The sequence below is a fragment of the Clupea harengus genome, chromosome 6 (assembly GCF_900700415.2).
Source record: "Clupea harengus chromosome 6, Ch_v2.0.2, whole genome shotgun sequence".
NCBI classification, from domain to species: Eukaryota; Metazoa; Chordata; class Actinopteri; order Clupeiformes; family Clupeidae; genus Clupea; species Clupea harengus.
The window spans coordinates 10854912-10880355 of NC_045157.1; the positions used below are offsets into that span (position 1 = coordinate 10854912).

Here is a 25444-nt window from a genome sequence, read left to right on the forward strand (position 1 = left end):
CAAATTAATTCCATACTCAACATCTAAACACTTAGAAAACAATGTAAATAGGCTGAAAATGCAAGCAGTATTTCCACAAAAGTAAAATTTGTCATTCTTCTTTTTGTTGTTCCGATGTCACAATAAATACATCTATGCAGAGTCAAACTGAAACTCAGACTCAAAGCCTGATTTGTACCAATTCTCGCATATTGGGGCTTTAAGTGTAAAGTGTACGTATTTAAATTCATTCAAATACTTTTATTATGGTTTGAGGAACAACTGAGCTGACATAAAAGTCTGCATTTCCTGTGTGCAACACGTAAAATGAGCCGTGTTTATATACCGTGTCAGTGTCGCTGCTTGGATGTCGAGACTCGAGATATTTTGTATAATATTTTGTATTCTTTAGGAGTATTTGGATTAACCTTCAATTCAGGGAGAAGATTATCATAACACAAGAAATAAAGAAAACAGATAAAGATAAAGAAAACAAGGTGAGGTTGATCGTAGTCTATTATTAATACAACAAATATTCCTGGCAGTTCTTGCATGCTGCTGTGTCAGTGGTATGCCTGGAGTTAACTGGGACGACGTCGCAGGTTTGGAAGAAGTTAAGAAGGAACTGAGGGAGGCTGTCAATCAGCATCTCACAGGTTGATATTCATTTTCAGTACATTCCACAGAAATAAATCGAGAGCCCCGTTGTGATATGGCTAGATGTTTCCAGTTCAATGAGGTGTGGCAGTTGAGTTTTACGCGTTTTATCAATATGTAAACATTCTATGAAGAGGCCTATGTACAGACCATAGCCTATATAACAGTTGGCTTACTGGCAAACAGTTACACTACGCAAACCACTTTTGCAGCTTTGTCATTGATAGTTGCCAATTTGTTACACTGATTTCACAACATTTGAACTCAAAAGTAACGTCAAGAGGCACAGTGCACTACGTTGTAATTGCTGAACTGGTAAATAAGTAATGCTTTCACTATATGAAGTTACAATGTTCATGAGATTATTGTAGCACTCTCGCAGAGTCCTTTATATCTTTGACGTGCTTGCCAATTAGCATAGCAGACAGATGTTGATACAGACTGGCAAATGCAGCGTGCTCATACAGCCTAAGCAGACACATTTTACAGGCTCCGGGTAGACACCAGACGCTCAAACACCAGACGCTAAAACACCAAGGAAATCACTTAGGACATTTATACAGCACTCTGACTCTTAATTAACAGAAAAGGGGAAAACGCCAATCGCTAAAAGTTTAGAACATTAGAACCAAATTTTGCAGACATCAACAGTCGCGCATGGAACACTGGAAGACACTACATAATACACATAACTTAACATGGAAGTACAGTCATTCACATATCACTCCCGCTGCAATATTGACAAATTTACAATTTTATAAAAATCGTAATTTTATGGTTTGAAAATGCCTCAACATGCCATCTACTGTTTAAAAATCATTGAAGGCCAATGCTGACATAGAGTCGACTGTTTGGGACTTCTCTATGTCATGAAATTAAGACATTTGAGCCAATTTGGGGAGGATGTCATAGTTCACTGTGTCAAAGGATGCTGACAAGTCTAGTAGATTCAGATCTAAGGACTGAGATGAGGCCTTCACTACTCTCAATGCTTCAGTCACAGAAAACAGAGCAGTTTCTGTAGAATGACCATTCTTAAAATCAGACTGCTTAGGGTCTAGCAAATTATTCCGCGACAGGAAATCAGGCACTTGCTTGAAGACAACCTTTTCTAGAATCTTTGACAAAGAGGGAAGGAGGGAGACCGGTCGATAATTCTTCACATCAGAAGGTTTTAAGTGAAACTTTCTTCAGTAAAGGAGTAACCCGAGCCTGTTTGACTGTTGCAAAGTCATCAGCGGAGGTGGAGGGTTAAGGAGGTTCTTGAAAGTAGGAAAGAGTTGCTAGTGTTAATATTGACAAAATAACCATTGGAATCTGCATCTACTGTTTAAAATCATCCATGGCCAATGCTGAAGGACATCTCATGATATAGACTCTCAGTCTAAGTCTACTAAACTCTCAGCCCCTCCCCGCCTCCCTTCTCAGCCTTGGCCACCCTTTAACCTTCTTTCTAAATTATGCAGTGGGTGGAGTCAGGCTCAGAGCTGGGGTTATGGTTACACTTTTAGCAATAAGATAAGATAAACTTATATTAATCCCGTGAGGGAAATTCAGGTATTATAGCAGCAAGGTAGTGGGAATAGGAATCAAGTATATACATAAACATCAAAATAATAAATTAATACAAATTTGAATAAGAAATAAAATAAATAGATAACATAGTAAAACTCTGCTGGCTTAAATTACATAAAAGTTATGTTCGGTTATAGGTTAATAGGCTAACTGACACACTGCACGGCCATGCCCACCGTCTGCTTTGAGCAGTTTTTGAAAGTCCGTAGAGAGAACACTGTAAAGTCAAAGTCATCATGATAATCAAGCACTACCTCATAATCATAGGAGAGGTATTGTTCCTCTTCCTGTCTTGCCCTCTGAAGGTGGAAGAACTCAGCCAAGGTCTGTTCTCCTCTATGGTGCTCCGGGCACCGGAAAAACCCTCTTAGTCCAAGCCATAGCAGGAGAGGTGGACAGCTTGCAGTTCTACAGAGTGTCCTCGTCAGACCTGGTGTCCAAATGGTTGGGCCAAAACAACGAGTAAGACTTCCTCTCTTTGGGGGGGGGGGGGGGGGTGATGCAGAATAAATCCATAATTTGGATGGTTGTTACTTCTAGATCAGACTGAAGTGAAACCTCATATTTCATATACGTGGCCCAGATATGCATGATATCAGAGACAGGCCCACCTTTACAACCAGCTGCCATCTCTGACTGTGTGAATGTGCTCTAGTTGAACCTCGAACTTGTTGTGTTTTTCCTGGTTGTCCAGGCGGGTGAGGGAGGTGTTTGTAATGGCGCGCACTCATCAGCCCTCCATCGTCTGTTTGGATGACGTGGAGGGTTTCTGTGGAGCGGAGGGAGAGGCAGCGAGGGAGTCTGCACGCATGGAGCTCCTCATGCAGATGCAGGGTGGGTGAAACATGCCAAGAGCTATATCGGTCAATATATCAGTCTAGCCAATCAATATATCGGTCTAGCCAATCAATATATCGGCCCAGCCAATCAATATATCAGTCTAGCCAATCAATATATCGGCCCAGCCAACCAATATATCGGTCCAGCCAATCAATATATCAGTCCAGCCAAGCGCTGTCGGTCCAGCCAAGAGCTGTATCGGCCCAGCCAAGCACTATATCAGTCTAGCCAATCAATATATCAGTCCATCCAAGCACTGTATCGGTCCAGTACTATACTAGTACTGAGTACTATATCCCTATATGTAACACTCAAATCAAGCCCAATAAGCCTAACAAAATTATCACTCCAACCAAGGCCAGCATCACTCCAGACAATATCACTGTGAATTGAGGTTGTTCTTTGTTTGTCTTTGTTGTTTGTTCAAGGTGCTTTAGAGGATAACGCTGAACTTTTAGTGCTTGGTGCAACAGCTGTGCCCTGGAGACTTGACTATGAAGTTAGAAGAAGGTGGGACCAACATCCATATGATGTAATTGACATAGGATGTATGAAACATTTAGAGCTTGATCTGACAAATAGCAAATGTTTATGAATTAAGAGCCTTATGCAATTGTGTGTGTGTGTGTGTGTGTGTGTGTGTGTGTGTGTGTGTGTGTATATGCGTGCGTGCAACATGTTTCTTTCTCCATGTGCCTTAGCTTTGAGCGATGCGTGTGTATCCCCATGCCTGACGAGCACAGCCGAGCACTGATATTTAAGCAGCAACTTGGGCGTGTGCTTAACAGCCTGACTGAAGTGGACTTCACCGGCCTGGCTCTGAGGGCTGATGGCTTCACGGGGGCCGACATCGCCTGCGTGGCTCGAGACGCCCTCATGCAGCCTGTTAGGAAAGTGCAGAGGGCCACCCACTTCAGAAGGGTACTGCACCAGACCAGCACCAGAACAAACTAAGACTCAAGTTTAACATGTAAAATATCAACACAACATCCATTCTGACTGATATACTGTCTCTGTAGACAGTTTAGAGGTGGAACACTGGTATGTGTGGCATACCATATACAAATACAAAACCAACCAAGATGCATCAGTTTGCCATTTCATCTAAGTGTCATGTTCTTACATATCCTGTTTCCTGTACTTTCATTTTCTTCCTGGGTTAAAGGTAAGAGGGCAGAGGTACAATCAAGTCATTGAGGAGGATGACCTTTTAGCCCCTTGTTGTCCAGGAGATACAGGTGCCATGGAGATGACCTGGATGGAAGTGGGAGAAGAGTTAGCAGAGCCCGTCATAAGCATAGTGAGCACAAAAACAAACTTGTTGCTGATGCTTACATACACTCTGTTCAAGCAATTTATACACAGCAACGCATTTAAAAAAAGAAAAATGAAGTATGTGAGCCATGACTTAATTCAGAAATAATAATATTAAGGTCAAATAATTAAGGACACGATTATAAGACGTTAGTAGGTAGAGCATTAAAGATCAGATATCTCCTATGATGGTGTATGCATCACTCAGCACAGTTGACTTCTTTTTAAATGTGTTTTCAGGAGGATGTATTGAAGTCCCTTGAAGACACAAAGCCTTCTGTGGACCAGAGGTATCACGAGGAGATACAGAAGTTTACTGAGGAGATGCAGATGTCTCCTGAGGTTTCGTCCAGCAAGACTGAGATCACTAAGTGAAATGCTGGAAAGTATTTGTAAAGCACATGATAGGAAGTGGGAATTATCTGTCCCCTTTAAGTTACACTACAGATCAAAGAGACCAACATGGCTTTAACAGAGAACAGACCAAAGAGACTAACGTGGTTTTAATACTGAACAGATCAAAGAGTCTAACGTGGTTTTGAATACTGAACAATGGCTACCACTGGAACATAAACTGATATGAGACTCATCATGAGACTTGGCATTCATCAATCAGTCAACCAATCAATTAATGAATCAGTTGATTAATTGATGTATTTGTTTATCAGTGTCTGCTCCACTGGAAGCAGGAGCAGACATTCATAAAATGTATTTCTGTCTGTATGTATGTATGTATGTATGTATGTATGTATGTATGTTAATAACAAAATACATCATTATAAATAAACACAGTTATTGAAACTTGATAGTTGCTGGATCAGAGGTGCAACATCCCATGTTAATCTTTTCCACTAGATGGCAGCAATGGACAGTAAGCACATTTAAATGTATCATGTTTAGAATTACATGATCAGTAGCCACTACTTATAGAGCTATAAAAAAAAACAGGTATCAGAGCTTCTGGGTAGTATGTGCAGGACTCACATGACAGATAAGCACAATTTTGTTGGTACACAAAATGGCAAAGCATCCACACAAGACTGCGGATATGAGAAAAACAGAAACACCTTCAGAACATCTTACACACACAGTGCAGGGATTCAACAGTTATGAGGCTCTAAAACAGCTTCCCTCAGCAACACACAGATTAATACAAAATACAGGATGAAGGTTACTCACCTGTGTGTGTGTGTGAGAGAGAGAGGGAGAAAGAGAGAGAGGCTAGCAGAGGTGGCAGCTTCACTCAGGTGCAGTGTCAAAGGAAGAGCCATATCTGAAACCAGCAAATGAAACAGAAAAGATCATAGACTTAGATCAAAGACACAGACTTGGATCACAGACCGTTGATGGCTGGAAATAAGCATCATGGGTATCATGATGGGTGTACGTTTAGCATAGGCAAGAACATTTGGGAGATGAAGCTAATGAGATGATGCTGGAAGAGAGCTAGATCCCTTTCGTCAAGCATGGCAGAGGGAATGAATGCAATGATATGGAGCTGCTTTGGTGCTGGCCGTGTGGGAGATGAAGGCTATTGAAACAGTGAGGAATAATGAATCAGAAAGGTGGGATCTCTGTTTTACAATCTTTTGTTATCCTCTGTGGCCAGCACTAGACCGGAGCAAACCTGATCATGCTCTTTGAGGCTTTATGTATACAGTATGGCCCTCTTCAGGTTTGCCTGAATCGGTACCTATAGTACCCTGTCTGACAGACGTCGTGGTGTCAGAGGGGTGGTCCATCCTCCAGAAAAGCACGCAGGAGTGGAGTGTGAGGCTGAGGGGCAAGCAGACGTAGAGTGTGTTTATAGACTTCATTGGCAACATTTTAAAACAGAACCGTGTACACTCCATAACTGCTGCATAATTTGACACTCTAGAGTACCACTGCAGTATTTGACACTCTAGAGTACCACTGCAGTATTTTCCACTCTATAGAGTACCGCTGCAGTGTTTTATGCTTTATTGACTTCAATAATGGAGCATTTTACAATCGAGCATGCTTACATGAGCTTAGAAGAGCTGAACAAAGCATGTCTCACTCCAAGGTCAGTGTGACATGGCTGTAATGTGTTATACCTAGAAGTCAGATGTGGCTCAGGGCAATGTGGTGATCTGGGGGCCAAAGCCAGATGACTGATTGCTGAGGTCAAAACTACCTACAGTGTCTTGCCAAATCCAGCTGCCATCCAATATGGTGGCAAAGCTCACCGTTGTTCTGTTTTCTAGCAGTTCAGTTTTATAGTTGTGGACAGGTAAAGAATACGCTATTTCCAATTACCCTGTATATGTACTTAAGCCAATTCAGTTTTACACTTTGCAATTTTAATGTTTTTTCCCCCCGTTAATTGCCTCCAGTGAGATTTGACGTAGACGAAGAAACTGATGAGGTTGCTGAATCTCGACTCGACTTTGTCGTTCCTCTTTCTTTCGGTGGGTGGCGACATAAGACAGCTCCTTCAGCACATTGTTTGGCGAGTCCTTTATTGAACAGACTGAATGGACTCGCCCATAAGCCGACCTCCTCTTATGTCAGTAGTCACCATGGTGGCACACAACAGAGACCCGTTGCGGCGGATTTCTCGTCACTTTTGAAAACCTTCAAAATGTTTGATAAAGAAATACTCCTACTAACTCGAGACTGAAAAAGCCATCGACTACAATGGACAATCGCTGTAATTTGTGGATACTTTCTTCCTGTACAGAAGGGTATTTTGAACGGTGATAGCCAAAGAGAGCAGAATGCTGAAGAATGCCTTTTCCTCCCCCCGAGACTGCATAAATACAAGGACGATTTCTCCAGAAACGCATTGAGCAGAGTAAAAACAAAAAACTCTCCGTCAGCACACAGAAGGATCCACACATTCAGATTCCACGCAGGCTTTGGCGAGAGGAAACCGTGCTCATCCTCCGGGATCGGACCGGGAACGTAAAGAAACCCCGCGGCTTAGCCTGTGGCCTGGGGACTAAGCCTCGGCTGATGGGCCAGTGAAGTAGAGGTGCAGTTACCTAAATATTGTATCATTCGCTGAAAACAGTTTACAGACTTGAAAGTTACACTGTTGGATTTACGTTCCTAATTGTGTTGCGGCTGTTGTCAAAGCAATGGCGTCTTACGTGGATAACCGCTTTCGGCAGGCAGTGATGATGAACCCGGCCGAGAGAACGCAACAGGTCAGTACACTAACGTTACCCTTTTAATTAGGCTAAGTCACATAGGCCTAATAAGCAGCCTGAACATTAGCCTATGTTGGTCAACCCTTAGCTCTCAAATAGCAGAATCTCCCTGTGACCCACCTCCACAGCATCGGTAACATTTTAACTACAACGGAGCTCGCAACAGTGTTGCCTATCTGCATTGATGATCTATCTATGCAGCTCCGTAGGCGAGACAGTTGCATGCTTGCAGAATCCTTGTAGCTTAATGATAATCTATGCCTGATAAAGCCACTTGCCAAGCAGAACCTAGGGAACTTGACCCATGGTAAAGGCGTTGTAAGCCTTTGTTCTTGCTTGCTGTCTGTTTTTAAGTTTCACAATTATATTATAGGCTAAACAAATCCTCTAATTAGCCGATGCCATCCGTTGTCTGTCCTCCCCGTGTGTTTGAATAGCTGGAAGATGACGAAATCATTTACCCAAAATCGAGTTACCCACTAGGCTAACCTACTCAGAAAGATGGCTAAAGAAAAGACTATTTTGCAAGGCATAAGGTAGTACAGTAGGTCCTCATGAGCGTCCAAGAAACAAGCATTTGTTTGTGATTTCATTCAGTTGTGGTGTTTGCTTTTATTGTGACATCGGTGTCATCTCACTCCGACTGTTGTCATTAGCCAACAGCTCTTTCACTGAGGAGGCTAATATAGGGCGTTTTATCCTTCAGCAAAGGGTCCCGTTTAAACACCAGGATCATATGTGCATACGGGTTACATTGCTATTAATTCAAATGTTTTCAGTCGGAAACAAGTTTGCCACAAGCTATCTGTATTGACCACTAGCGTCTGGTTAATCGTAGATCCTGACAACAATAGGCAGCAAGGAATCGATACCAATTAAATAGCCTGGGAGGCAATTCTGGTGACGTGAGGCTGTTGTATCACACACACACACCAGGGATATCTCGAGCCTTCCAGGCCTGTCATTCGCCGAACAATAGCTCGTTGTGTTCTCGCAGACTTTTATTAAAAGAACAGTCCTAGAGTTGTGAAAATGTCCACACGCAGTAAGCAGACGATAAATGTGACGACCGGCCCAACAAGTCCGTGTCCATCTTTATTCAGTGACACAATTAGCCCCGTAGCTATAAACACGGTCACATTCAGTTATTGGCACATCAGTGGGGCCACATTTAATCTGGTATTTTCAGAGGGATTGCAAAATATGTCCTCACAGTTTCGTTTTAACTGTACAAGCTTGTAGGAGGGCAAGAAGGTCAGTTTGGTATTCAATTCAATTTTATTTATGTAGCGCCAAAACTACAAAACTCGTAGGTTGACTGGTAGCAGCTCGTTCAGTAGGCTCTGCATTTTTCCTTCTGATTAGGGCCTACAGGCTCTCCAGCGTTGGCTCCCACTTACTGATAACACATTTAAATCAGTGTGTGCCACTGTGTTTTGGCCGTGGAGCATGTATTCCAGGAAGTCTGCTACATTAAGAAGAATAATGCCTAGATGAGGGCCCGTTCATGGACAAATGTCTACGTGTCTTTTGGGACAGTGCAGCTGAGGTGACACAGGTTCATATGTTGACACTAACTGTGTTAAGTTAGTAAGGACTAAATCTGAGTAGAGCATGGTGCACTTCCAGTCAAGTGCCCTAAATGTCATCGGTTGATCTCTCAGATCATGCGACCGCCCTCTGAGTAGACCACAGTCACCTGCGTGTGATCACCTCTCAGCCCCAGCAGTCAACGTGTCCATGCCTCAGGCCTCAGACCTCAGGAGCTGACACACTTTAGCCTAATAGGGCGTCTGCTGAGGGATTAGCCCAGGTTTCAGTGGCCATGACTACCGCAGCCTAGTGAAGTCTGAGGCCTGATCTGCTCTAAAGGCCTATACTGCCCCCCTGCCCCCCCCCCCCCCCCCCCCCCCATCTCTGCCTGTCTGTCAAAGCCAGCAGATGCTCGTGGTGATGCGCCTCAGGGGCTGCTATCTAGGAGTCTGTGAAGCTGTCCTGCTTGAGGTCGGGGGAAGAAGGCAAGGGCGGGGTCAGCTGGTTTGCGTCAGTGAAGTGGGTTGGGCGTGCGTGAATTACTGTGACTCCTGACAGGGTGATCGGGCGGCGGATCGAGCTCGCTGCCCTGTCCTCAGCGACGGGATCTCAGGACGGGATTAGCGCCCGCTAAATATACCTCAGGAAGCCGGGGGGCTAAGCCCAGAGCAGGCAGGGCCTCTCCTCTCCTCTGTGCTTCCTGCCTGCAGGCAACAGGAACAGGAAATGCATCAGAAACCTGCAAGGATGAAGGGGACAATGACTGCAGCTAGAGCCACGTGTGTGTGTGTGTGTGTGTGTGTGTGTGTGTGTGTGTGTGTGTGTGTGTGTGTGTGTGTGTGTGTGTGTGTGTGTGTGTGTGTGTGTGTGTGTGTGTGTGTGTGTGTGTGTGTGTGTGTGTGTGTGTGTGTGTGTGTGTGTGTGTGTGTGTGTCCCTAAGATGACAGAAGTGTGGTGAAGAAGGCTGGCAGGGCCCTGGCTGGCTGTTTGTCTGCTGACCTCTAACCCCAGTCCCGTCCATCTTAAACTGTGTGACAACATCGACGTGCCGACTCTGGGGCAGCTATGGTGCTGATCTAGGGCAGATCTGCCGACTGTGGGGTAGCTTTGGGTCTGATCTAGGGCAGATATGCCGACTCGTGGGCAGCTAAGGGCCTGATCTAGGGTAGATATGCCGACTCAGGGGCAGCTTTGGTGCAGATCAGGTCCAGAGTTGATCGATTGCTGCTGTATCTTCAGGTGGAGACTGTGTGTGTGTGTTTGTGTGTGTGTGTTTGAATGTCTGTGTGTAACCAGACCCCACCAGTAAGGCTGCTCTCTGTTTTGGCTCAGCGTGTGCTTCAGCTCATTTCTGTACCCATCAGCAGTTTGCAGCATTTTAAGGGGGATGTGAAGCACCCTGCCGACACGGCACAGCACATCTCCAGCACAGAGGAAGCAAGAGCGGAATCCTGCTGGAATATCATCCATCCAGTACTCATCCTAGAATGCAGGCCGTCCCTGATGGGGAATATAAGATACTGTCAGTTGCTGTCATTTATTTGTGATAGTTATTTTTTGAGGCATAAGTAGAAAAGCTGAAGCTAGAAGAGCTGCTGAAGGATTTTGGCCTATGCTGGAACTTGTAGCTCTGTGCTGTCTGTTGATTCCAGTTTCATTAAAAAACAAAAACCAACAAACAACAGATTTAAGTGTTGGGATGTTAGTTTGACAATTCTGACTATACAACCCCCTCTACCCTGTCTCCGGCCTCGCTCTCGAGAAGCCCAGATCCATTCTCTCGTCTCCCCCTCTCTATCTCCCTCTCTTACTCTCCATCACCGTGTGTGTGTGTGTGTGTGTGTGTGTGTGTGTGTGTGTGTGTGTGTGTGTGTGTGTGTGTGTGTGTGTGTGTGTGTGTGTGTGTGTGTGTGTGTGTGTGTGTGTGTGTGTGTGTGTGTGTGTGTGTGTACACGTACTAAGCAGAGTCACATGCCTCCTCAGCAGGGAGAACAGGGGCAGGACTATGCCTGGGGCAGTAACAGCTCAGCCCAGAGGCTGCAGAGACACAGCCGTGTCATTTAAATCACAAGGGCTGCAGCAGGTCCTGGAGTCTGGAGCTGAAGAGCAGCCCTGAGTGATGCCCTCACGCCGGGGCTAAAATTACACACTCCTCTCCCTCCTTGTGCTGCGCATGCTGCACGTACTGTACATACCGTCACCACACCGCTGCCCTTACTGAGACCTCTGCTGTCCCCAAAGACAACCTGCATTCTCACTGCTTCAGCTGCATTCTCACTGCTTCAGCTGCAATATCACTGCTTCAGCTGCATTCTCACTGCTTCATCTGCATTCTCACTGCTTCAGCTGCATTCTCACTGCTTCAGCTGCATCCAGACAGCCAGCATTCTCACCACACCACGGAGGGTATTTATGCTGGGTTCTGACGCAGTCTCTATTCTTCTGCCATGTCTCCAATGTAAACTCAGGCCAACTTACCCAGTTTTGTTGTAGAAATGACCTATTGTCCGACATGATTGTCAACGTCAAAGACCAATTATACAGCTGTGTTGATGCATTTATTGTTTAATAATCAGCCAAAGTTAACCTACACCAAATTGTAACATCGGACTGACTGTGGTGTGTAAGTCAGTCGAGAGAAGTTTGAACGGGCCCTCAACAACAGTCGAATGGTGTTCAACACGCAAGGTTTTCCGTGTGTAACCAAACGAGTGGATACAGCATCCACTCACAAAATAAAATAATGAAGGTCATTGTCTCAGACTACACAAGTGTATTGTGACATCTCTGATGTCTTGACCCAGGTTTGTGTGCAGTGGTGCATCTACGCCGACACCACGCGCTACGTGGATCAGGCGTGACGTCTGTTTGGATTTGAAAATTTAAAGCAAGGGAAGTTTTCAGCCGTTGCCCTCTTCAGCAGCACAACGGTGAACTGTGAGGGTGGGAATCTAATTAGGGACTCTATGAAGCATCCCTCCAGTCTTGCCTCCCCTTTTAGTTTTACTTGCCAGAGCCCATCAGATGGACTTTTTCAACCGAGAGTTTTCACATGTGTGTGTGTGTGTGTGTGTGTTTATGCTGGCTCTGTCTGGACTTACACAAGTGTGTTGGGGAGATTTCTTGCAATTCAAAATTCAAATCTACAGACTCTTTTACCATCCTTGAGGTAAGCATTGATAGACTTCAGTTTAATTGCTGTTAGTGAACATAGCAAATATTGCAATATAGATGGCACTGTGATCTTTGTATTGCAATGGTGTAACCTTCTTCACTGGGGACAAAGAAGGAAGATCTGTGTGTGCCTTATGTGATCTGTGCGTGTATTTTGCATTATAGCGTTATTGAATTCATGTTATGCATTCATGTTTGCAAATTTTACTCTCCCATGCTTTTGTTCCGACAAAGTTTTTTGAGTTTTTATAGTGTACGCGTATGTGTATTAGCATGGGTCGATGGGTTTAACGTGAGGATATGGGCTTGTTTGTGTCAGTGAGGTGGTCAGACATGTGTGGGTATACTTGGTGTGTTGAGTTTATTCTGTGTGTGTGTGTGTGTGTGTGTGTGTGTGTGTGTGTGTGTGTGTGTGTGTGTGGAAGGTCGGGGGAAGCTAATCCAGCCCCTGGTCCTGCTCTGCTGTGACACTAGTATGTTGTGTTGTTGGTCACCAGGCCAATGAGTCCCGTGCGGAGACACAGACCAGTGAGTCCCGTGCAGAGACACAGGCCAGTGAGCTCCGTGCAGTGGTCTGCTGCTGTGGAATGGGGAGTGGATGCTTGGCTCTGAGGAGCCTCCTTTGGGTGCAGAGACACAGACCAGCGAGTCCCGTGCTGAGACACAGGACAGTGAGCTCTATGCAGTGCAGAGACACAGACTCCTCATCCTGAAACCTCTCTCTGGCTCCCATGCATACTCCCCATGCACTGATATATCAATGTGAAATAGTTTCTAAGCAGTGGGAAAGAAAATGGCGACCTTCGATACGGAATGAAGGCGAATAGAGGTTTTAACATCGCTCGCAGTGCACACTGCATAGCTCTCATTGTTCAGAGCTGTGTGGAGAATCCAAAGGCCCTGAATGTGCATTCCTGTAGTCTCATGTCTTGTCAAGGCTGCTAAACCATCAGCGGTTAGCTGTTAATACCGAACCCGGGTTGTCGTGGAGAGAGAGGCCCTGGCTTGCCCAACTCACAGAGTGAGAAACCAATGTGTTCGTTTCCTCATACGCACAGACCCGGCTCTGGTGGAGTGTGTGAGTCAACTAGAGTAATCCTTCCAGCACAGGGAACATTCGGAGTGCCAGTGGATCAAACCCTGAGCTGATTAATTACGTGATTAAGCGGTCCAGAAAGCCCTCAGCGCTGGCCCCGCCAAGGGGCTAAGACTTGTTTACAAAGACCTCCTTCTCTCGACTATTTAGGCCAGTGTCTCAACAGCACAGACTTTGCGCTGATTTAGAGCACATTGCAAACGCCTCGGCTCCCTTCTCCGCGAGCGTCACGCACCCAAACGCTGTGCTCTGCCTGAGGCTGCTCAAGTCAGACATACGGTTCTTGACACTCTTATAAGCCCTGATGTAGATTCAGTGGATGTGCAATTGGACACACAGCTCCAAATCCTCTCCAGTGAGTTCTGATGTAGATTCAGCACTTCCACATCTTATGCATTGTTCAGATGATCTACTGTGCTCACACACAAGCTTGTTCAGGACCGTATGCTTTCAGTTGGATGACTCGCAGACATATATAATAATAATAATATAATATATATATAATAATAGACACACAGATGCAAACATAATTGACACAGACACATTAAACTAACGGCAATACACTTATGACAGGCAAATGTACAGGGCCGTTGCTGTTGATGACATTAGTTACTGGTGATTTTGTGGATTTTCCACTTCAGAATAATGGAGTGATAGTCAGTATGTGAACTCTGCTGTTCTGAGTAGTGTCATGCAGTCCGTCAGCACAGCAGAGAGGTCACGAGAGGTCACCTCTCAGAGGTCATGTTTGTCTCCAGTCCCTGCTGAAATTTCTGCGCGTAAATCACCATGGTAATGACACACGGAACAAAAGCCCCGTCATTGTTTGTAGTCTGAGTTTTCTTTTTTTCAGCATTGCTAATGTCATTCTTTTCTATATTTGTACTGCAGAGTTTAATATAGAATACAAAGAGCTGGTATTCAATGCCAGTCTGTGATGGATCTTTTCTTTGATCAAACCCAACTATGAAACAGCAACATCAAACGACTCCCAAAAAAGTTCAAAGTGAACCTGTGCCTTGCAGCTTAACAAGGCATTTTGAGTTGCTGTCTGCTTCCGGTGAAACACTAGTTGGGTTGTGGGTGTCAGGTGTCAGTTTGTGGTTTGCGCCGAAAGTGTGTCTCTGTAACTGCTCCTCTGTGGAGACCAGCGGACTTGTGCGACTCGTCATGTTTGCAGGCCTCTTGCCAACTCTTCCTCTAGCCAGCCCAAAACACACTCCCCTCCCACCTCCTCCCCCTCCTCATGCCTAATCCAATTCTCTCTGGAATGTCCTTCAGTTGCACCTTTTGCCTCCCCTTCTCCTTGTGTTTGAGGAGACCAGGCCGTGCCCCCACGGTGTCAGCCAGGGGGGATCCACCATGAGGCTTCTAACCAGATACACCATGAGGACTTGGTACAGTTGGCTTAGAGCTGGAGGTTGAAGGCCGGAGGTCATGAGGTCTCACTCACACCACAAGTCAGGGCTGAGCTCTGAATAAGTCAGGCAGGAGACTGAGGTCACGCAGGTCATGACCTTTACAGAATGACCTAAGACCAGGCATAATTGTCATGGTAGATGGAGACACTGATGGAGACTCATGCCTTCCTGGTTGCCTGTAGTTTACCTCTCAGCTTCGCTGAATTGGCTGGTTCCCCTCAGCTCAGATCACCATTGGCCGGTTCCCCTCACCTCAGATCACCATTGGCCGGTTCCCCTCACCTCAGATCACCATTGGCCGGTTCCCCTCACCTCAGATCACCATTGGCCGGTTCCCATCACCTCAGATCACCATTGGCCAGTTCCCATCACCTCAGATCACCATTGGGGATTTGGTCAGAGTGGTGACAACCAAAGGTTCCATTTGATGAAAAAAGGCTATGGATAGCTTGACACCGGCCTCTCCAATCTGTGGATGGGGGCGTCAAAATAGATAAACAAAAATGCAACGGGGGTGCAGAGAAGTTGAAGGTCGAAAAGATAAAGAATGTAGACGCAGATGCCGCCAAATGTGCAAAAAATAAAACGTGTGCTGCAGGAGCTACAGCAACTTCTTTAGCATTGGCTGTACTTGACCTTTGCCCCCTGTCCTCTTCCAGAGAAGCGGACCTGCTGAGCTGTGCCTGATTACATAATCGTGTGGAAACGAGCAGGGTTGTGAAAGTGTGGCTCTCACAATCTCTCACAACAGTGTGAAGGTGGTGACATAACAATTTCTGATGAAACGGGTGTGAAATCCTTCTGTGGCCGCAGGTGCAATGCAAGGAGCCTGAGGGTTGTAGCACCATGAGCACATGAATTAAATGAAGATGGTGTCTCTCGTGAGACCTTTTCAAAGTGATGCTGGGAAGACACTGACCGGGTCTGCTTTAAAACACACACTGACATTTGCGTGGATGTCAGACAAGCTTCGGGTCTATCAGTCCAATTAATAATCTGTGGACATTCTACCTGGATGAAATAACCTTTAAGTCTGCCAGACCTGTTAATCAGTGCATCACTGCATCAGACAATCCACAGGTCCTGTGTCTCAGTGAAACACAGCGCCAATGAGGCTCGTCACGTCACCTGCGGGTGGTGGCCAAAGCAGGAAGTGTCAGCGCTGTGCCAGCATTCCCCCAAGTTCCACGGTCAGCTACCTCCATTCTGAAGACTGGGGGGTGCAGTGGGGTGGGGTGGTGGTGGGGCTTCCTCTCGAGACCAAACTGAGCTGAACCCCAACCACTGCAGTGTCCCGGTCTGACGAGCAGGCACTGGGGATTTTGTTGCTGAGGTAAACAAACTTGTCGACTACCTTGACCCCCCTCTGTGTTGATGTTGTTCACCTGTGGTGGTGGTGGTGGTGGTGGCAGGAAGTTGGACAAGGGCTGAAGTTTTCAATACACAACATCAGTAGTGCTAACTGGAAGTAACTGTAGCAACCAGAAATGACGAGATGTTGCAAGGTAGCTACTGCGGTTGGGAGTGTGTGTGTGTGTGTGTGTGTGTGTGTGTGTGCCACATACTCTTATTCAGTCTTTACGGTATTGATTGGTCATCACAGACTAAATGGCGGCCCATTTTGAAAGGATTGCACTGCAGTTTAAATGAGAGGTTCTTGTGTAGATACAGAAAGGAACGGCGCTATTATATTAACACTGAATCTGCATCATTTTTTCAAGTGGGTTACAAAAACACATAATGAACTGCAAGGCTTCACATGATCAACCTGAAAGCAATGATCTGTACTACCCGACCCTCTAGAACAGTTATGGACATTATTCACAATAGATTGATTTATGAGTCAGTGGTTGGCTGCCCTGCCAACTGAAGCACTGTTGTAGGTGCAGGTTCCATCGGCAGTGGGGTTATGCCTCAAGCAAACCACCAGAGTAGTGCCAACCTGCCTTTGCTGCTCCCTAGATCTGTCCAAATATAGCACAAATATTTAGGGGGAGACTACGCATATGACAGGATTATTCCGGCAGAGACTACGCATATTACGGGATTATTCCGCCAGAGACTACGCAAATGGGTCAGGTGAAAGAAGGTATCCAATGACTGACAGACTGACAGACCTAAAGAAAGATTAGCCTCCACAGCCAGTGATGGGAGTCATAGGCAGCATCTTTATGTAGCAGCCATCTCCTGTGAATGTCCGGTCAGTTGACATGTTTCTGTGTCGCCCTATGGGTTTTCAAGATGGCGGGGGCCCCCATTTGCAGGGATTGATCTTGTTTGTTAAGCTTTGCCTTGTCACGTTAAGCACCATTGTGTGCCTATTTTCGGTCTAATCCCTTGTGTCTAATAAACCCAATTAGCCTAAGCTAGTGTTCACTGGGCTTGTGTTTGTGTTGCACCAGTGCACAGCTTTGATTCAGAGGAGGAATGTGTGTCTGTGGGGAGAAACAGCGTTTATGTAACCCATAGCCCAATGCAGAGAGGAGACCAGAAGAACAAGCCCCTGCAACAGAAAAAGATTCTGTTTCTTCGTGTGTGTGTGTGTGTGTGTGTGTCTGTGTGTGTGTGTCTGTGTGTGTGTGTGTGTGTGTGTGTGTGTCTCTCTCTGTGTGTGTGTGTGTGTGTGTGTGTGTGTGTGTGTGTGTGTGTGTCTGTTGATTCTGTTTCTCTTAACCCAGCCACACAGCTCAGGCAGACCTGTACAGTGTTTCACAGGGGCAGTGTGCAGGTGTAAAAGGCCATCACGTGTGTGTGTGTGTGTGTGTGTGTGTGTGTGTGGGAGGGAGGGAGGGAGGGAGGGAGGGAGAGATCTCATTCACTGCTGCTGCACCTTTGTTTGAAAACTCCTCAGCTCTGAGTCACTGAGAAAACACACTGACTGAATGAAAGGCCAGCAATACACACACACACACACACACACACACACACACACATCACACATAAGCAGGTCTGTTCTCACCGATGACAGGTAGGGAGTTGGAGGGCGGGATAATAACACACCGCAATCATGAATGCTGTGATGAAACTGCTTACAGATCCCAGGTTCTATTAGCACCATGGCCAGGGAGATCTCCTCCACCGCTTTCATTATTGAGAGAAGTTTAGCACTGAGGTCATCAAAGCGCCGTCTGATTATAGTGCAAAGGAAGGAGGCCAACTATTCATACCCCACCCCCCTACAGAGGCCCCTGCTACAGCCTCACAGAGAGACTGGGTCCCTGCACAATGGCCCCCTGTTGGATTCAGCTCCTGCTTGTCACAACTAATCAACATCAGTGTAATTACGTGGCTGTGGGCCCCACACCAAATCAATGGCTGCCATAGTTTCCCACATCAGAGCGTTATACAGCAGTTTGTCTTCCGAATCAGAAGCGTTCGCTGAGGACATCAGATGCCGTCACACTGGCACAATGGCGATGCTGGCGGTTGTGTGGCGATGCTGGCGGTTGTGTGGCGATGCTGGTGGTTGTGTTATGGTTATGGTGATGGTGGGGAATACAGTGGTGGTTCCCATATAGCTTGGAGGCCAGTCCTCTAGCATGGACAGCGGTCCTTTAGCATGGACAGCAGTCCTTTAGCATGAACAGCAGTCCTTTAGCATGGAGAGCAGTCCTTTAGCATGGAGAGCAGTCCTTTAGCATGGACAGCAGTCCTTTAGCATGGAGAGCAGTCCTCTAGCATGGACAGCACTTCAGGTTTGTGTGTCTAAACGCCTGCGCTTGTACAGGGTGTTCAGGTTTGGAGGTAGAAACATGTGATGAAGTAGTAATGTGCTTTACCCTGTCTCCTGAACAGCGTCCAGGCACACAGCACAGGAAAAGGCAGAGCTGTAGGTGACTGGTCTCAGGGTTGCCAAGTCTCTATTGTGGACTGACATCCTCAGGATGCAGTCTGAAATAGCAACACACACACACCCCACACACACCCCCCTCCCCCGAACACAACACAAACACAAACACAAACAAACACACACACACACACACACACACACCCCACATACACACACACGCAACCCCTCCTCCCCCAACACAAAACAAACAAACACGCTGTGGGGGATGGGGACGTTCTTTTTCAGAATGTCATTCTTTCTAATCCAGAAAGTGGGTTCAGTTAAAACTCTGAGTTTGTTAATCCTGAGATGAGGTAACTCAAACTTTGGGTCAGTTACCATGGTAACTGACTCTGTGAACCTAACCTGCTATGGGGTGTCCTCTCCTGGTTTACCCTGATCAATGTGGAATTGATTTGCATAGCCTTATGTCGGTAGAGGATTTTGAGGCCCTGATGAGATTCCCCGATGACTATCTAATCGAACGTTACCATTTTTAAAATGAAAATAAAATTGTATTCAATAATATTCCACCAATTTCCATCTGTAATATTAAAGGAAACTGTGGTTGAATATTAACGGAATTAAACATTAAGCTGAATTTGAACTGCATTAAAAAATTACACTCTCCCAAACCAAGTCGCTACAGAAAGACCTCTGTCAAGCTTGCCCCCCATGTCATCAGAAAATGAATAAAAATATTGCAGTTTGTTTTTGCTGGCTTATAAGTCATTTTTAAGTCAGTGGCCAGAAAAAGTAAAGTCTAATTAGGCCTACATAAAACCCTTAACAGCACAAACAATTCTTGTTCTTGTTAAATGAACAACAATATTTTCATTAATTTTCTGATGATATTTGGGCTGTGGCTGAAAATGTGCTCATACTTGCATTAGCTGGTAGTCTGTTAGAACTTCTAACCCCAGTGGGATGAAGTAGGACGACCTTTTTTTTTCTCGTGGGTTGCCATGGTGACTCGTAGTATCGGAGCTCCATTGATGGTGGCTTTTTATAGTCGTCGGGCACATGCTTAACTCTGAGTGAACATACTTGGACTTGATTGAACTCAGATTAGCTGTTCTGGAACCAAAAATGACCCATCTCAGGGTTCATCAACTCAGAGCTCAGACATAGTCTCAGAGTTGGTTAAACCTGGGCTGCGGTCGGATAGTCTTTTTTTGCTTCAGAAGGTTCCTAACTGAGTGAAATGACCCAGAAGTATCTAAGTGGCAACCATGATAAGAGCTAGTCAATTTCAAGGTAAGGTGCTTCAATGCATACTTTCTCATCTCCTTCAGCATAGGGCACATTGGACCATGCTTTATGAAAGGAAAGGAGACAATGCTGTCCCACAATTCTTTGTGGTAAAACATTTAAAGACCCGCCGTTGAATAAATTCCGTAGGCTGAAGTGTAAGTGCAGTCATACTCTCTTAACACCGTGGTTGTCTTTTCCTAATCCTTATGAATTCTCCTTTCATTTTTCCTTGACCTCATGACTCCATCGGATTACTTAGGATGTCATTTTTTGAAAATGAAAATTTCATGAAAAGTGGCTTGAGGAACTTCTCTAAATGAACAGTTACAATAAAACCAATAATCATGACGAGGCCCCTAATTATTAGCACAATTTACTCGTCTTTAAACTTAGGTACGACGGAAATAACAAAAAACAGGAAAATACGTAAAACTAAAACTAAGCCATTAGCCCTCAAAGTTCTTGGCCAGACTCACCAGTCTGTTTACATTTCCTGTCTTGAGGGATGTCCTGGTGCACTATATGCATGAGCACGATATTTACTTATGGAAACATAATTAACAAACGATGCAGAGGACATAGTTAAACTACTGTGCAGGGGTGTGTCACCTACTGGTGTTTGCTCTGCATTTTGTTTACAATGGCAAACTCGGAACAGCGCTAAAAATTCCACCCTTGGCCGTACATATATTGCATATATGTTCCATTTCAAAACCGGAAATTGTTCTTCAGATTATTAAAACATTTCACAGTTTACGTTGCCATCCCAAGTTCAGATTGGTCTGCTGCAGTTCTGGCTCAGGTCTGGTGCAGTTCTGGCTCAGGTCTGGCGGATCTGTCTGCACTGGGTTCATGTGGGCAGTCATGTGCTCCTGTAAGACCCACAGGGCTGTTCTCTGGCAGTGAACAAGCATCACAAACATCACACACACACACACACACACACACAGCCCCAGTTGTGAGGGCAGATAGGAACTAGGGATGCACCGATACCACTTTTATACAAACCGATACGAGTACGAGTATTTTTATTTGTGTACTTGCCGATACCGAGTACCGATACCGATACTTCTTAGATTTGGTCTCCATGAAAGTGCAATTAATTTGGAGGCAGATTTTATTTTTTCCTCTCCAGATTATGTCAAGCCTATAGTACAAAATTAACAGAAGGCTATCCCAAGCCAAAAATAAACAGAGCTTTCTGGTTTTAACACACAAAAAAAGCCTTCAAACAGACAATATCACCACATTAGACAAAATGCAAATATAACCAGATAAAGGCAATTCAATTTGCTACATAGTTAACAACACAGTCTGCTTAACAAAAAGTGAACAGAACTATTACTGGATTAGCACAAGAGCACATTTCAGTTACAAAAGGATCAGAAGAATCTCCTGCTCAAGTACACAAACAACAATCACTTAACCTATGTGGCACAGTCTTTCTCTCTACCTCTCTCTCTGTGTGTGCGTGCGCGTTTTTTTCTTTGGCAAGACGTCAGTTAAGATTGGTTGCTTCGGTCTTGCGCCACTAGCATCAGTGAACTCTGTGTACTTAGCACTATGGTGTGTCTTCAGATGTTTAATCAAATTGCTTGTGTTAAACAAAGTACTTTCCTTTCCGCCCCTCGACACCGTAGCAGTGCAGATCTTACACTGTGCCCTACTCCTGTCGTCGTCATTTATCTTAAAATGAGCCCAAATCGCCGTTAAGGCAGCACAACGAAATTGCTAATCGCTAACGAGATGCTAGCAGCTAAATTTAGCGAAACCTGTATACTGAAATACTTTGACACTATGACAAACTTTCCTAACACAGTCAAACATCAAGCAAATGCAACACAAGACGGCAAATAAGCTACTTACTAGTCTGGCAGAGAGTGGTAAGACAGGTAGGACAATAAATCACATTTTGTGTCAGCATAGACCGGCCAGTTTGATGCAGTGAAATACTGATGAGTGGTATCGGTGCTTGGTATCGGCAATTCACAAACGAGTACGAGTACGAGTATTTTAACGAAGTATCGGCACCGATACCGATACTGGTATCGGTATCGGTGCATCCCTAATAGGAACTCATACTGTGTGTGTGTGTGTGTGTGTGTGCGTGAGTTTGTGTATTTGCAAGCGTGTGTGTACTTAAGACGAGTGATGTGGCAGAAATGCTTGACATGTCGTTGTGCTTGAGATTTGTTGTTTATTTCTTTCAGGTCACTCTTTCCTATTGTGTAGTGAGAATTCCACATTCTCTGTGATGATGCATCATGCGTCTCTTGTGTTCACTATGAGTTTTCCTAATCGTTTAAGTGTCTGATTATACTTCAGCCCTTGTTCAACATTTACTTACCTGCACAGCCATTTGCTGGTAATTAAAATATCCAGCCTTTGCCCTCTGTAGTGCAAAGAGATGTAGGCACACACACACACACACACACACACACACACACACACACTCTCAAACACGAAGAGGCAAGCAGTACCGGCTGTTGTTCCCTAGCAACCAACCTCTACCTCAGATTATCAGATGGAATGGGGTTATGGAATTGAGGGGGAAAAAACAAGAAAAAAAACACATGCTCACACACACACACAGACTTACCTACATGCAGAGACAGGCACACACACTCAGCCACCCCCACAGTGAAGGAAGAGTCCTGTGTAGTTGTGGAGTGATGAGAGGTGGGCCAGAAGCAGGCTGCTGTGTAGGTGGGGAGGGGAGGGGAGGGGAGGGAAGGGAAGTGGCACATTGTAGAACACAGGGCCAAATGATGAAGCAAAGGATAAGGAAATCATAACCACAACAACAGCAGGAAGATCAGATCTGCAGTGGTGTGTGTGTTTGTGTTTGCGTGTATGTGTGCTTGAGTGAATTAACTAGACTCCGTAACCTCCTCTCCTCTCTTCTCCTTCCCTCTCATCTCTCTCTCTTCTCCTCCCATCCCCTCTCATCTTCTTCTCTCCCCCTCTCTGCTCCTCTCCTCTCCCTCCTCTCCTCTCCTCCCCTCGGATATGCATGTATCTTTGGAATGGTGTAACATCGCTGTTGTGTTCAGTGCTTTGCAGAAATACCTGGAACACGTTGACGGCTGCATTGATTGCAGTGGATAAGTTGGGTGGCCACAGAAGGCAATCTGCTCAGGCAGCACTGCAGTGCTGTGCCTCTGTGTGTTCTCTGTAAGCAGCTTGTGGTTTCCTGACTGGCTAGAGCTGTCCTGTCACTTGTGATTTAGGACCTGTCGGACTATGTGCACTATGCAGGACGGCAGAGGAAGGAGAGCGACTCCTACACACAAGTGAGAAAGAGGGAGGGAGTCTGTGACTGTCAATGCATGACTCGTAGCTACATTGGTGCCATTTCCTGAGTAGAGTAGATCTCCGATTAACATTCCTCTAGCTCCTGCAGTAGTCCGAAAGGAGAAGCATCTGTTGCGTTGTGCAGGTAATCTAATCAGAGTCTGTAAATGGAGTCTCGTCCTCGTCCTGACTGATCTATTTCCCCAATTTGTCTTTGGCTCCCAGTGTTCAGAGCTCTGCCCACTTCCGGATCGACCGATAGGAAGGTCTTAACACCTAATACCTAACATGCATCAGCATTGAGATCTCACAGTGCTGCATGAGTTAGCGCGTTAGCCTGTTAGCCTTGAGCAGGTTGCCTTTTAGCAGGTTAGCTGGTAGTAAGTTAGCTGTCAGCGGGTTAGCAAGCACCAGCTGCTCTGTCCTGATGCTGTCACTGTTGGTGGCACCTCTTCTGCTCTAATGAGACACTCTTTCTGACATCTTTTTTCTCACTGACTTATTAGCGATGTCTTTGATTATCCCAGCACAGCTGCTCATTAACGGATGATGTGCTCATCCACACAGATGACGCCTACAAATTCACACTGGTGTGAAGTTCTGAGGGAAGCTCACTAACCATTGTTTATACATGAGATGTGTGTTTGTGTGTGTGTAACAGAGCTGATGAGTTGGACTGTAAAGTCTTGGCTCTGAGTTGAGGCAGGACACAGGAGGGGATGGGACAGCAAGTTTGGTGACAGCCCACCCCCCCCCCCCCCCGTTGGTGTCAGGGGATGAAGACTGAGGGCTCTGTCACCCCAGCTGACTCCTCTCATCTGGCCGAGATACTGAGGAGAGGAGAGGAGAGGAGAGGAGAGGAGGCCGGGGGGAGAGGAGATGGGAGGCGTCGTGCTGCGTGCTGCACTGAATTATTCAGAGGAGTTTACAACATGAATAATGGAGACGGCAGAGGCCTCGCGGTGAGAAGAAGAGCGGCGCTCGGCCCGGCTGAGTCGAGGCGACACGGCTGTGACGTGTGGTGATGTAGCCTAACCTAACCGCGGCTCGCTGCGTCATCTCATCTGCGATGTACGTCAGGTGTACACCTGGAGTGCGTGTACCAAAAGCACTGAACAGCTACCATAGACCATAGAGAGACTATCGTTTTGAACCCTCTCTCTCTCTCCACGGTTACCACAGTGGTTTTGGGAGACGCAGTCTGAACGCGGTGTGGATGGATGTGACGCTAACTTGGGAGTGAGTTTGTTTAGTTCTTCAGAAGCAGTGTGGCTTTTGCACTTCTGTGCGTGTGTAGCGTGTAACCAGCCTAAGGATGTCACAAGTTATAGCGTCAGAAACCGTTTCTGACTCATGTGGGTGAGGGGATCAGGAAGAGGCCTTTCAAGGGCCTCATGCAGGCGTGTGTGTGTGCGTGAGCGCGTGTGTTTGTGCGTTTGTGAGAGTGAGAGTGAGAGTGAGAGTGAGAGTGAGAGTGAGAGAGAAGAGGGATGTTAATCAAGGGAGGATGCTGAAGTATAGAACCAGAAGATAAATACTCTAGTGTGCATCACAGACAGACTCGCACACAATTACACCACCACACACTCGCACACCACCACACACTGACACAATCACAATGTGTTCAAGAGCATCTCCTAAGAAGGGGTTTTGGCACCCATTATCTGGCATTATCTCTCATATTTCATATTCTCTCTTAGATATCCATACTCTCTCTCTCTCTCTCTCTCTCTCTCTCTCTCTCTCTCTCTCTCTCTCTCTCTCTCTCTCTCTTGGTCTCTCTCTCACATGCACACATGGAATAGAAGTCACACACACACACAGCAACAGTTTGCTGTGAGCGTGTCTGTGTATAAATGAGTGCCATGAGCCCCCCCCCCCCCCCCCTTTATAACCCAGCCTAGTTTTCTCCTTTTCTTTTTACTTCTCAATCCCAGACAGCCCATAATAAGGTATTCAGGGCTATTCCCCCATCCCCCTCCCTGTCTCTCTCGTTCACACACTCGCTCACACACTCGCTCACACACACACACACACGCACACACACACACACACACACACACACACACTTCTTTTCATAAGGTGAAGTAGCTATGCAACAACCTCTTTCACTGTAGCCTGCCAACTGCAGATAAATATTTATGAGCGTCAGTGACATTGTCATCCCTGGACTCTTCTCTCTCTCTCTCCCCAGAGTCCCTCTCTCTTTCTTTCTTTCTTTCTCTCCTGCTGCCATCCCTAGTTCATTCACTTCTCCCTCTCTTCCCCTCTCTCTCCCCCTTTCTCTCTCTCTCCCCCCCTC

At 45.9% G+C, this 25444-nt stretch overlaps 2 protein-coding genes across 5 annotated transcripts in view; both read left to right on the forward strand.

Annotated features, from left to right (window-relative positions):
- Positions 1 to 285: 285 nt before the first annotated feature.
- Positions 286 to 5072, forward strand: LOC105908695 (vacuolar protein sorting-associated protein 4B-like). Its single transcript, XM_012837261.3, has 7 exons — positions 286 to 635; positions 2517 to 2673; positions 2906 to 3045; positions 3480 to 3561; positions 3753 to 3972; positions 4217 to 4351; positions 4606 to 5072. Exons 1-7 carry the CDS (start codon positions 551 to 553, stop codon positions 4738 to 4740), a joined length of 954 nt encoding a protein of 317 aa, XP_012692715.1. The 5' UTR covers positions 286 to 550; the 3' UTR covers positions 4741 to 5072.
- Positions 5073 to 6844: 1772 nt separating this feature from the next.
- The window catches only part of LOC105908693 (rap guanine nucleotide exchange factor 2-like), an 81190-nt gene continuing 62590 nt past the window's right edge, over positions 6845 to 25444 (forward strand). For all 4 annotated transcript variants that reach the window (XM_031568965.2, XM_031568967.2, XM_031568966.2 and 1 more), the window contains exon 1: positions 6845 to 7538. In XM_031568965.2, coding sequence (XP_031424825.1) covers positions 7470 to 7538 — 69 coding nt within the window. In that variant the 5' untranslated portion in view covers positions 6845 to 7469. The remainder of the gene's footprint in view (positions 7539 to 25444) is intronic.

Coding starts and splice junctions, on each gene's coding strand:
- LOC105908695 (XM_012837261.3), top strand. CDS start 551: ATGCCTGGAGTTAACTGGGACGACGTCGCAGGTTTGGAAGAAGTTAAG. Junction 3,562..3,752: donor GACTATGAAGTTAGAAGAAG/GTGGGACCAACA, acceptor CATGTGCCTTAG/CTTTGAGCGATGCGTGTGTA. Junction 4,352..4,605: donor CAGAGCCCGTCATAAGCATA/GTGAGCACAAAA, acceptor ATGTGTTTTCAG/GAGGATGTATTGAAGTCCCT.